Below are 14,055 nucleotides of genomic sequence, written 5' to 3' on the forward strand. Positions count from 1 at the left end.
TTCAGAGGTGACCAGGGACCCAACAGTCACTCTAGCAGAGCTTCATAAGTCCTCTACAGAGATGAAAGACCTTGCTGGAAGGATAACCGTCTCAGTAGCACTCCATCACTCGGGCCTTTGTGGTGAAGCAGCTAGACGGAAGCCACTCTGCGTTAAAGCCACTTGACAGACTGTGTGGAGTTTCCGAATGAATTTAAAGGACTGAACACAATAGAAACGATTCTCTGGTCTGATGAATCAAAAACTTTTTGGGCTTGGTGTCTGGCTGATAATGTCTTTACTGTGAAAAGTGGTATGACATCGTAGCGGTGCTTCTCTTGGACACAGTCACTGAGAAGGCAAAAAAATCTGCTTTATAGTGCACGTGATGACTGCCCCAGACCGCTCATCCCCACAAAGGAGCAATCCTTTTAAGGAAACACTGATGCAAGTCAAGGCATTTAAATCAGTTTAAAGCGTATATTTACATGTGCATGTATAAGTTATTAATTTGATGTGATGTATATTTGCTATCAGGCTTCACATACCAAGCTCAGTGCAGCTTTTTGCTATGAAATTCTGCTTCAGGTTTTATCTTTGTAGCTTTGTGTAACACTGTGAACTTCAGCTTTGAACTCTTCTATGGCCTTGCTCATACATCTCTAAACCACTCATGTGCTTGAAAGCAAAACTTTTCTTTAAAGGTTGACCCTTTCAACTTGTTAAGATGAAACTGACCCTCTACATTCTTTAAACATATTTCAGCTGCCTTTATGTAAATAGCTGATCATTACATAATGCATGCCACCTTCTCTGGGTGGTTAGTGCTACATAAAGAACTGCCTTGGCATCAAGACTAGAAACATCTGAATAAATAAAACTGCAAATATTTAATGGAAGACCTCATGATTACTATAAAAATTAACCATACTGGTGGTTAAATGACGACGATGAGTCTCAAGTAGGGCTGCTCGATTATGGCAAAAATGATAATCACGATTATTTTCACTGAAATTGAGATCACGATTATTTGACGATATTTATTTAACCCTTTAAGACCTACTATGGAACCAAGTCCACCAGAGCTTATATTATTTTTTTTACATGTTGTAGTGCCATTTGTGGGAGCATTTCAAGTTGCTATACATCAATACAACTGTTATAGCCCATATTTTAATAATATATATGCATTAAGTCCATAGTAATTACATAAATTGCAAAAAAGTGCAATAAACTACAAAAAAAATTGAAAATCGCTTTTGTTTTGTTTACATATATTTCTACTTGGAGAAATTTAAGAGGCTTATCCCTCAAAACTTTAAATACAATAAAGTTGCAAAAAATAGTTTCCCACCACAGGAAATTTATTTTGAGTGTCTTCATAGTTTTATTTTGGAGATACAGCAATTTTTATATACTGCAGGAAAAACAAAAAACAATCCTATGATGCAAATTTGCAAAGAAAACAGCAGGTGCATCATTTCACTGTGGGAAGTGTTACGAACAGCTGATCGGATCGGCAAAGCGTGTTTCTGGAATATTATGTTTTTGTTCCTGCAAGCGCTTTTTATGCAATTTTTGCAAAGCTTTATGTGGAACGAAACCGTGACCGAGGACAAGCATCAGATGTAAGTACAACTCCTCCGGTTTCATATGCAAAACAAATTATTGCGCTAGCTTACACGGTTCAGGTTCTACAGGGATTTAAAAATAGTTACGCAAAACGGAGCATGCTGCTCTGACCGGCTTTAAAGGGTTAACAATGACTTTAAAAAAATAATATAAAATAGTGTGCAACACCACTGAAGTTTTTTTTTTTTAAACTCTCTTTTCAACCAACGGCAGTCACTCTCCAAATAACTTCTGCTTAGCTTTCCAAGCTTCCCTCGGGTCCTCTTAATCAGCGGTCTCCACCCTTTTTTGCGCCACGGACGGTTTATGCCCGACAATATTTTCACAGACGGCCTTTAAGGTGTCGCGGGTAAATGAGGGAGGGGCTAATAATCGGCTCAGTCATTTTTAATGATCGTTGAAAGCCCAGATCGTAATCGTGATTAAAATTCGATTAATTGAGCAGCCCTAGTCTCAAGCAAATTTTTAAAGATGAGTTACATTTTTCACAATGTGAGTTTACAGGCTTGGCAGCTTGCTGAACTCAGATTAAAACAATACAATAAAAATTAAAATGGGAGAAATATGCACTTTTCATTTAACTGACTAGAAATAATAGTGATAATTAAAAAAATCATAATCTCAGCCTTTAATCTGTCTGAAAATCGCAGCCTGTAATGTGTGAAAAACCTGACAAAGTACTTGGTTGTTGAGTTTTACTGGTGTTCTGACATGCAGACAGTTTTATTTTAGTTGTTTGAGTATTTTCAGATATTAATTTGTGTGACTTCTGTCACAACCAAAATACCAACATGGTATTTGGAAATCCAGATGGTGTGATTTTCATACAGACACTTCTCTTTCTAGGAAAGGAAAGATGAGATGCAGTATTTGCAAACAGCTTCATCCGTGTTCATCCTGTTTGTCTACAACTTGCAAATACAGAGCACAGCAGCATTTCCAAGTTGCGTCTTAGAAGAGTAACGTTTAAACTGGATCTCCATTCATCCGGTTGTGTCAGCTGCAGAATCAGCTATCTACAGGTCTTCAGAGAATCTATGAAAGAAGACGAGTGTTCCTAGCAAATTATTTCCTATTCAGCTAAACAGAAATATTCAGAAACAATATGGGCGTAGCCTTGTTTTGTTGCAGGTTAACACACACATGCTAAGGTGACTGGGTTATATGCCAGTCATATTAAAATACAACCATATTTTCATTTTCTAGAACTTCAAGATTACTAAAAAGCCACTCTGGCTTTACAAGATGCCATCTGTCCCACTTTCACGCAGCTGCTGTACACCTCAGGGAATTAGTCAAGGGTCTGTTTTAGCTCCAGTGTAGCATAGACTGTCTGGGCTGCAGATCCAGCTAGTGACAGGTTGCTGTGCAGCAGAAAGGTTAAATAGCATTATGATTTAGTAGTTTTATTGTTGCACTTGATTAATGTCGTCCAACCAGTTGCAGTTGCTAATTGTGCGGTGGCTCTGACAAAACAGTAGAGCTGCATGTGTGCAAAAGAGAGGCGAGAGGAGGGAGATGGGCACTGTGACATGCATCAAATGATATTTACTCATATGTAGCAATGGATGTTTAAAGTTACCTTAATTAGTGGGCATTAGTGGACAACAAGTAAAACAGTATAAAGTCACAATTTAAGTCTGACGCCATTTAAATTGATTTTTTACAAGTTGCCCAAAATGAGCAAAATGATTGCTTAATCAAACGTATTAGCTTGCATTAGCTAACTTACTGTAACAGCTAGAGCTTGTGTCTTAAAGAAGTCCATACACCTGGCCAACTTAAAGTTAGTGAGTGAACTGGTGGACCCTTGTTTTAGGAAGGTATGAAATAATAGCATCCCAGACTACCTGCAGCACAAAAAATGACATTACGTCACATTGTGAAGTCCTTTCATATATTATTTACTCACTCGGGATATTTGACATACACTTTTCCCCACAGGGCACCATCTCTGCCAGAAAGGAGCAGACTAAGGAGAAGTCCTTATCACCACAGACTGCTAACCAACAGCTACTGCCTCATCTGTGTGTGCACTTAAAGGCAAGACTCAAAGATCTGCTATTTCTGCTGTCATTCATCAATGACTCATTGCCTGCCCACATGAGTGTGCACATTCAAAATGCAGGTCTAGTAACTGTGACAGGCTGATTTAAAAATATATCCGCCTGTCACTCTAGTGGTGGACTATTTATTTTTCACTGAAAACAAGGTACTTTTATTTGGAGATGAACACTGATCATATTCTGTCAGTGCAGTCTTTCTGCCTCTGTTGGACTAGTTCTGCCTGGGGAGATGTCTGATGTGCCACTCATTTGCTCGTTTGTAAAGTGTTGTTGCAGCTTCTGAGTAATTTCAGCTCATACTCTACAAGCCGTGCACTTCCCTACAGATCAATACTCAAGTCAGGTAAGGGGAGATGCTGTGCTTTGTTTCTTTATTATGCAGTCTCTAAGAGCACATAGGCCACATTGATCAACTGGCTTCCACTTGTGGTCTAAGGAAGCTATTTGAAAGATCATTAGATAATTGCTTGTATTTATCTCACCTGAAAGCCGGAAAGAACTGAGGCCTACTTGTGCAATTCTGTCTGCAATTGGATGTCAAAATTACAGCTGATGTCTGTGCAGCTGAATTTATGCATGACTCCTTCACAGAGTCTAGTAAACCTCTTTTGTCCTGACTCCCTACATGAACTCGACTTCTGCATTTCAGATACAGACAGAGTAACCATTATGGATTCAAATGTAGGCAGCTTACAATCAGGTTTATGATTACAACAAGGCCGAAATGGTTACATTAGCTGATGTCGGTGTGTATTTGACAGCACAGCACATCAGCTTTTTGAAACTTCAACCATCTGTGGCTACATTTCCATAGAGCCAACCTTCCAATTGCAATCAGTTTAAAAGCACTAACAAAACAAGAATACTCTATAAATACATCTAAATTAGAATAAAGTAGACCAAATGATTTTGGAGGAATTAAATAATCATTTGGATTAGAAGAAAAACAATGTAAACAACTGTGCAAATCTTCAATTCGGCAACATTTCTTTTCATGCTAAGAAGTTAGTATTAGTACAGACAAACAGGAGTACATTTCTTGCCTTAAAAAAAAGCACTGAACTATTCCTTTGTGGAGAGTGTTTAAAGGAAAACCAAAGGATTTTATTGTTTCTAGTGCAAAACTGAATATGTTTATAGGGTTCAACCTTTATTGAGAAGAGATTAAGTGACTTTTAAACTTTGTCAATTATCATCTTGCAAATGGAACTTGAGAAAGTAATCTCAGGAGTAAGTTTATTCAGTAGTTATTTCTTAGCTTTTGATGATTATTTTACATATATTGAAAACTTGTACAGAGGTTTTTGATGAGACAGTGATCATCACTAAACAATGCATATCCCTTTCCTCCTGGACAGGATTAAAGAATGACCTATATGTACATTGCGAGCCATTAAAGTTAATATATTGAGCTAAGAATGATGTAAAGTTCATAAATACATATAGAAGTAATATTCCACTGTTATGGCAATTTCTGAGTTTTCTTTTCAGGACAAATTCTAAGCTGATCTTTGGTGACACTTAAATCAGTCTAACCCTAAACGCTTTCAAGCAGATGCTCGTCCACTGCATGAACAACTGCCTCTGTGAGTGTTGTAAAAAATATAGGGCAGAGAAAGGAGAGGCCAGATCACTGCAAGGGAATCCAAAGAGAAGCAGTTATACTACAATAAGATGCATTTTGCAATCATGCTGGGGCTCTACCACAACTCTAATTTGGCCCAATCGATGTTTCAATTAAATGAAAAAGGCCTCACACACACACCGACACACTAATTACTTTTTAAACTTTTTGTTTTACAATGTGGTTTGTTTTTATTGTGTTGATCTGGGGAGAATAGTTGGCGTCCCTTAGGCTGATGCCTGATGTCACTTGTGTAAATTAATTACAGAATTTAATTATAAAATTTTATTTTAGTTTATCCAGATAAATCGTAGATGAAGAAAGGAAGGGGGACATGGGGATAATGGAGAGTTTGTGTGTGTGTGTGTGTGTGTGCGCTGATCCCTCCAACTGCTGCTTACTGTGTGTTTATTTAGCCCACTGTATAAATTCCCATTCATCTGTACGTAATTATATTAATAACCACTCTGTCATACTGCTGTATAGAAATGCAAAGATGAGCAGAGCTGATACCTGAGTTCTGACAGCAACAAAAAAAGCTGATTTCCAGTCAGAACCTCAGAGGAAAGCAGTGTTGAATGCATGGCTGATGGTCTGTTGCAATCCTACTGGGTTTGTAATAACATGATGTAAGCAGGATCTCCAACTGCTGATACAAAGATTCTGTTTTTTAATAAATATAAAAGTGGTGGATTAGAAATGGGAATATGTTGTATTAATATTCCTCACATTTGCTGTGTTGTGGTCCAGTGTTTGAAAGCACACTTAGCTCCATTCTTACTACATTTTAGAGTCAGGGGGGAAAAACAGTGATGAAAGGCAACTGTGAAAATGTAATGCATAGGTATAATTACAGGGGGACTTTTACTTTTAAAAAAAGATACCTGATATCAAAGCCTACTTACACTGGTGACTGACAATGATCTGAAACCTGTTTAAGTGATTTCCTGGTACCCCACATGCTTTAGGGGCATATTCAGATCTCTCAGCTTGATAAGCTGATTTTGAATCTGAAAGTAGAAATGTTTATACCCATTCAGTTAGATATATCTTGCTAGTAATGGGATAGAAACTACATTTGCTTTATGAACTGCCTTAATTATTCATGGCATAGAGTCAGTGAGGTATTGAAAACATTCATCAGAGATTTTGGTAGCGTCACATAGTTAATGTAGAATTGCTGGCTACACATCCACGATGTGAATCTCCTGTTCCAACACATCCTAAAAGGTGCTCTATTGGATTGAGATCTGGTGACTGTGGAGGCCATTTGAACACAATGAGATTTGAGACATGGTATGTTACCAAGCTTCAAGGAGACATTTACATTTTCTTCATAAACAGGAGGTAGACATGGCCAGCAACTTTTTTGACTTTTCTTGCCTTGATGCCAGGTCTCTCTTGGAAATGAGGTTTTTAATCTCAATAGGATTTTTACCTGGATAAATAAAGGAATAAAACATTACTCTTTTGGGCTCTTAACATATTAAGAGCCCAAAAGTGTCACCACTGGGTAATGGATCCATGATGTCAATCAATCAATCAAAGCTTTATTCGTCACATGCAGGTTGCCCTGAAGTGAAATGGGACCCCCCCGACCTTACACATATAGCACAAACATTACATGGGGATACAGGTCATCTTGTTTACATAAAATTCTGACCCTACCATCTAAATCAAGACTCATCAGTTCATCATTATTCTCTGACCTCTGGCATCAACAGCGAATTTTCACCTAAGGAACTGCCGCTCACCAGATGCTTTCTGTTTTTCATTCTCTCTAATCCCAAGAGATGACTGTGTGGGAAAATCCCAGCAGATCAGCAGTTTCTGAAATAATCAGACTAGCCTGTTTTTGGCACCACTTAAATCACCTTTCTTCTCCATTCTGATGCTCAGTTTGAACTTCCTTAATAAAGTGGTTGATGAGCGTATATTTGTTCTATTGCAAATGGTCCCTTTCTGAGTGCTTTCCTCGACATGTTTTATTCAATTCAATTTTATTTATACATTTTATTGTCTTTTCATTATTTTGAAATGAGCATGACTAAGTAACAAAAAGATGAGGGAAAGAATAACATTACTACATATAGGATTTAATCATGAATTGCTGTTATTTTAAATACAGAATTCCCACTGGATGCTTAAACAGCAAAAACAATGTGTCTTCATGTTGACCTTCACAGTAACACTTTATTTCATACAACCTACAGTGAATGTCTGCTTTAAATTCAATATGACCTCAACTCCACGGAAGCACTGTTCTTGCTCTGTGGAGACTCTATCATCATTTCTACTAATTCAATAGGGGAAATCAAAAGGCAGAATGAGAAATAAGTTTGTATAAGAGAAATCTAATTTGGAGGGAGAAATCTCCCAGAACAATAACAGGTGACGCTTGAGCAGAAGCACCAGAGAGACACATCAATATATCATAACAAGAAAAAAACAGCAAGTGCATTTTAAAAAGGAGATAAATTAGCAGTATATCAGTTACTTGGTAAAATGGTAAATGGCCTGTATTTATATAGCGCTTTACTAGTCCCTAAGGACCCCAAAGCGCTTTACATATCCAGTCATCCACCCATTCACACACACATTCACACACTGGTGATGGCAGCTACATTGTAGCCACAGCCACCCTGGGGCGCACTGACAGAGGCGAGGCTGCTGGACACTGGCGCCACCGGGCCCTCTGACCACCACCAGTAGGCAACGGGTGAAGTGTCTTGCCCAAGGACACAACGACCGAGACTGTCCAAGCCGGGGCTCGAACCGGCAACCTTCCGATTACAAGGCGAACTCCCAACTCTTGAGCCACGATCGCCCTCATTACAGCAACTTTATATTAAGGGGAAATTACAACACTTTTTTCTGCTCTCCGTGTTATTGACTTTTTCTTAGATGTTTATCTCATCATTCAATAAAATTAACACGGTGAAAAAAAAACTTTGCATACATCTCACACCCTTTCTGTTCACTCTCAGTTCTGTCTAATTATCTCTTTAGGAAATATAAAATGGTAGCAGCTTGCTCGCTTTTCATTCTTTGCTGAATGACTGTCTACTGTGTATGCGCATTGACTCATCACTTGGAACTTATGTGGAGGAGTTTTTAATCATGAGGGAAGTCTATGGGGAGTCTCTTTAGCACTTGGGACTCTATTAAGCAAATTTGCGTGTGGACATTGTGAGGACCGTCCACATGATCTCCTATTAGGGCTGTGCGATATGACCAAAATCTCATATCCCGATATAAGAATTCTATCGTCCGATAACGATATAAATCACAAAAATGTAACATTTTCTGTAAATTCTGTGAACCTCGGGCAGCTCGACTTGCGGGAAGTGTTTTCAGCTGCGCGTCATGTAGCTGGAGTCGAGCGTTTTAACCGATGCATGAAACGATACATTTTTAGACATAAGTTGTAACGGCCGCCGTTTTCTTTGTGAGCATTTATTACACGGCGTGCTGCGGGGAAAGGCCTGTTCTAACGTTTGAGTCTAAGGGTTGTTTTTTTTAGCACCTGGCGGCTCTTTTTTACTTCTCATCCGTAAATAATCTGCTCTTTCACGTGATTCAGTTTATTTTGAAAAGTCTCAACAGGATCTTGAGCTTTATTGTGAAAGGTTTACGTGGAACATAAACACGCGGACGCGCTATGGTGTTACCGTCGTTGTTGCTAACCACAACACATAAAAACAGGCGCTTGTCCGTCTGTAGTGTGGTTATATAAAATATAAGAGAAAGAGAGAACTTTAAGAAATGAATTTAGCCACTACAGTGACCATCAAAACCATAAAAAATATTGCCATAAACAGCTTATTTTGCGACACCACGAAACAAACGATAGCGTAAAATGAAACGATAGATGTTTTTATATCGTCATCCGATATATATCATTATATCGAACAGCCCTATCTCCTATAGCCACAAATTACTCTTTTTTTGTTCAACCACTGGTGGTGTGTAATACATTCCATACATTCCCTAACCAATATGAAGTAAACAGTTCAATGCTGCAGAGTGTAAAATAGTCCAAAAAGCAGAGGGTGCAGGGATAGGTTCAATGCAGACGAAGCAAGAGATACAGTACCAGCACACAAGACAATAAAATACAGACACCATGTGCTACAATTATGTCCTTGTGTTATGGCTCATTACCTGGCAGCCAACAGGTACCGGTATTGGCTTCTGTTTGGAGCAAGCTGTCACTACAGTGCACTCAATTTTTAAACTTTTATTTTCGCAGGAAGTCCTTCTGATGTAAACTCTCCTTTGCAAGAGGTAAAGCAGTGCCACATAAACATCTGCCAATCTACAAGTGTATCGGTAAGTGGGGAAATCAAGAAGGCTGAACAATGAGATACAAGCTAAAACTCAAACCATTTTTTGAATTAACATCTTAGACGTGTTAGCTGATTGATTGCTTGAACTAATCTCAACTACTTCAACTAAATCAGCTAGAAAAATATTTCTTTTTACAAGCGGCAACTTCTGGTGCCAAAAAGTGTTTCTCTATTAGCCAATTCAGGTTGGCTCCAAAGATCACCAACACTAGATTATCCTTCCAGGAGAATGAAAATTCACCCGAGCTAATTCAAGTTACTAAAGCAGAGTCAGTTACACCACAGCGGCAGTGTCTTTCAGAGCATTTTTAATGACATTTTGTGACTAAATATGATTTATTTAGCATTTAATTACACTGCCAGCCTTTCCACAAAGCCTCTGTTTTTCTTGAGTAAAATACTAGGTTTTAGTCATGTGGAGCTGATAACTTTCCACCGTCTCAGCCAAATATGCTCAATAAAATAAACTAAAGACTTCAAACTGAGTGGGTGACATGATAAAGCTGCAGCCACTTTTACATATAGAATATGTATATTAGGATCTTGAGGTCTAATATATAAACATGAAAAACATATCACATTCTTTTTAGTAAGTCAATAACAAAGATCAACACATTGTGTAATTAAGAAAAGAAATTCAAATAAATTCCACTTTTAAGTGGTCACATCATTTTTCGAGAGCTGCAACCTAGATTCATTATAAACTGGCAAAACGTGTTGAAATGAAAGCTCATTATCGCTTCCCTTTGACTCCAAGGATCAATATAAATAGGCCACATTTTCTGCCTGGATAATGATATATTTAATGACCCCTCTCTGTGTCGTGCTTTTTTTCCTTTCTGCTCAGCACATGTAACTAAACATACATGCACATTTTTCCTGCATGCACACAGGCAAATGAAACATAAGTAACAGAGGGAAAGTAAGCAATCTCATCAAAAGCATAATCCCACTAAACTGGCCCTACTGTATTTGTTTCATCAAACACATAACAGATGTCATCACGTGTGCACATTTAAGTGTATTTGTACCAGTGTGTTTGCCTGCATGGATGACTCTGGAGCTCTGTTCGTGCCTGAATGATGAATCATAGATTGTCAAGTACTCTTTTTAGGGCAGTTGTGACAGAGGGTTCAGGGTTACAGAGGAAGAACTGATGGATTATTTGGCTGTCGCTGACAGTAAGTCAATACAACCCAAAACACACACACACACACACACACACACACACTAGTCCCTTTCCTCTATAAACAACATAAACACATGCATATCAGATGCACGATGGATGAATGCACTTTATAACCACATTAATCTGTCCATACAAAAACCTCACTTTCTTGGGACCTTCTCAATTACTAAACACACACACACATATATAGGCGCAAGCATACGCACACACAGAGTTAGGGTTCAGGACCTCCTGAGGGTGCTGGTGGGTATGGTTGATTGACCCTGCCTCACCAATCTGCCCAGCTCTCTGCCAGAAAAATCAACCAATTAAAAGATGCAGACACCACAGCAGCACGAGCGGGAGGGGGGAGTGTGCTAACAGCAGCTGTGATGCTGAACTGGGAAGCTCTCCGCTCACTCAACTTCTAAGAGAAGTAGTTCTGGTTGCCTTATTTACTTTGGTATCAGTGGACTGTGCACAAACAGAAACACCGGTGACAGATTTAATCTAAAATGACTTGATCACAGATGGCTTCAAATCAGCATGTTTAGGAATGTGCAATAGATATTTTTGCCAAAGAATTACTGCATATAGATCCATTTCTATTTGAAATCAGCAGGGAATTGTGGAGCTGAATCAATGCAACTCAACCATGAGAGGAGAGTTATTCAAAGAGACGTGTTGTAGATGTGGCCCTGATGGTGGATCAGTGCTGACTGAAAACCTCAGCCCACAGCTCTTTAGTTCACCTCATTTAATTCTACTTTGTACAGGTGTTACCAGTTTAACTGAATCTGAAGTGTAAATTCAAGTGTATCAGAGAAAGGAGGACAGGAATGCTTGCATTTAATTAAACCGAAAAAAGAAAACCTCAGATAACGGCCATATTTTTGTCTTGGCCCCAAGAGCTTCAACAGGTTTGTTTCTCATATTTTTAAAAAATGTAATTAAATGCATAATTGTTTAGAAATTGCTTGTTTTAAAGCCCCAGAGATATTCACGTTGGTGCCATAAAAAGAGGAAAAGTAAGAAAATCTGTGCATTCGTGAGGATGGAACAAGGGAGCAAAGAGCAATTCAAACATCAAGCCTTTCCTACGTTCAATTCTTTGACTATTTATTTCAGCGCTAAATAAAATCCTCTGTTGAACAAGTTGCAGAAAGAAAATGCAGAGAAACTCTGTGCCCCTGTGCCAACAATACAACTGAAAATTCAATTGTATGCAGCACCTCAAAAGAGTGAATGGCAGCTTGCACCTAAAATATATGTGCAGCAGCCTACACTCAACAACTTAACCAAGAGACACTGCAGGAGATTGTTTGCCTTTGGCAATGTAGAAATGAGTACACAGCAAAGTTGGTCCTTCGGTATCTGCACCAAACATCATGCTGTCACCAGAAGACTGTCAGCCTCTCCTGCCTTCACCCCGACTGGCAGGCAGGCAGGAATCAGCCACAGAATAATATAGAGCTTATCTCTCTTTCTCTTAAACAATAAAGCACAAGTCTTACTTACATGTGTTGGGAGAACTCAGGTGCCTCATCGTTGACGTTTGCCATCCTAATCCGTACCGTAGTCGTGCCCGTACGAGGAACCTCCCCCTTGTCAATGGCCATGACTACAAACTCATACAGATGATTAGGTCTCTCATAGTCTAAAGGTCCCGCGGGGAAGATTGTTCCGTGAGGGGAAATAGTGAAGTCTGGACTCAGGGTGTAATAGGTCAGCTCTGCATTCTCTTCCGAGTCACAGTCATTGGCCGAAACTAAAGATGAGAACACAGAGATGGAGAATAGAAAAAACAGAGTTCAGAAGGACTAAACAAAGACGACAAAGCTTGGATTTACCACTGGTGATTTAGCTAGACTGACCGTACAGACTAGAAAACCAATTTGTTAAATATCCACAAGAGGAAAGGAGGGAAGCTGGATGGAAACTGTGTTTTCTTGCTTTCTCATTTTTTGTGACATATATTTATAACTTACATTTTCATGTATCTGCATATATGTTTGAGATTCAAGCAGCAGTAGTCAGTTGTTAATTTCTTCCTTTATACACAATAAAAATGAACAAGAAAGAAGATTTGTGTTTTTGTTCATTACCAGCAAGTGGTTAAAGTATCTTAATCATCTTAGTCGGTTTGTTTATGATCCTAAAAGGATTGTACTGCTACCTTCAGGTCTCTACAATGATATTCTCACTACCGGGTTCAGCTCAGGACTGTAGCTGGGCCACTGCAGGAACTTCACAGCATCTTCCCAAAGCTCCTCCTGTGTTTTCTTGTTGATATGCTTCAGGTCTTTAATTTGTTAAAATTAAATCTAGCTCCATTCTGAGACCCTGAAAAAGGTTTACTCAGGATTGCTCTATTTTTTCTGCAAGTTTTCAAGAAATACAACATAGCATATCAGCAGATGTCTGACTTTGTTCACCAGGTTTATTGAATTCAATAACCTTCAGAAGCAGGATGCATAAGATTTCATCTGTGATGTTTTATATATATATATAACTGGATTCTTTCAATATTTCATGTTTTAATTCATTAGTACAACACATAAAGAAAAAACTGCTGTGTGACTTAAAAGTTCTGCACTTCTATTGCTAATGGGAACAAAATACAGTGAATCACTTTGGAGATGTGCCCGAAACAACAAAATGTGGAAACCTTGAAAGGGCAGAAACACTTTCTGAATACACTATATATTCAAATGTAAAAATATGAGGACTTGCAGAAGATTTATTTCACAAATAAAAGTTGTACAAATCGAAAAGTTAAAAGATGAAGGCCTTTACTAAGTCTGTAGTATTAGTGCACACGTTTATAATGAAAGTTGTGCAGGAGGAGCAGGTGCTTGCATATGTTGCTATTGCCCCAAGTTTGTCTGTGCTGCCTTAAAAATAAAGACGGACATACTGCCTGCGCTGTCCTGTGGAAACCAACACAGATAGTAACGTCACATCACTATGCTTTAGCTTTTTTCATGGTTTTTTTTGATGAAACTACTACTTATAACAAACTATCTTTAGCTAATGTACCATATTGAATGAAGTCGCCAGAGAAACTGTTTGTGCAGAACGAGTTCTCTAATTATTTAAAAGTTTGTTTCTGGTATTTCATCCAAACCATATGCACTTGATATCTCAATTCTCATGCTACACTATGTGTTCAAACTGACGCTTCCAGTGCCACAATTTTAAGCCACGGGAGTAAGCGTTATTTGCCCAGCATGCACT

General features: G+C 38.6%; 1 protein-coding gene across 2 annotated transcripts in view; it reads right to left on the minus strand.

Annotated features, from left to right (window-relative positions):
* LOC146582763 (neural-cadherin-like) overlaps positions 1 to 14,055 on the minus strand; it is a 342,729-nt gene that overhangs the window by 229,022 nt on the left and 99,652 nt on the right. For both annotated transcript variants that reach the window (XM_085287908.1, XM_085287866.1), the window contains one exon: positions 12,337 to 12,586. In XM_085287908.1, coding sequence (XP_085144034.1) covers positions 12,337 to 12,586 — 250 coding nt within the window. The remainder of the gene's footprint in view (positions 1 to 12,336; positions 12,587 to 14,055) is intronic.

Source organism: Mchenga conophoros, linkage group LG1 (assembly GCF_057382185.1).
Source record: "Mchenga conophoros isolate Kocher_MC1m ecotype Shallow Benthic linkage group LG1, M_conophoros_male_GT1.1, whole genome shotgun sequence".
NCBI lineage: Eukaryota > Metazoa > Chordata > Actinopteri > Cichliformes > Cichlidae > Mchenga > Mchenga conophoros.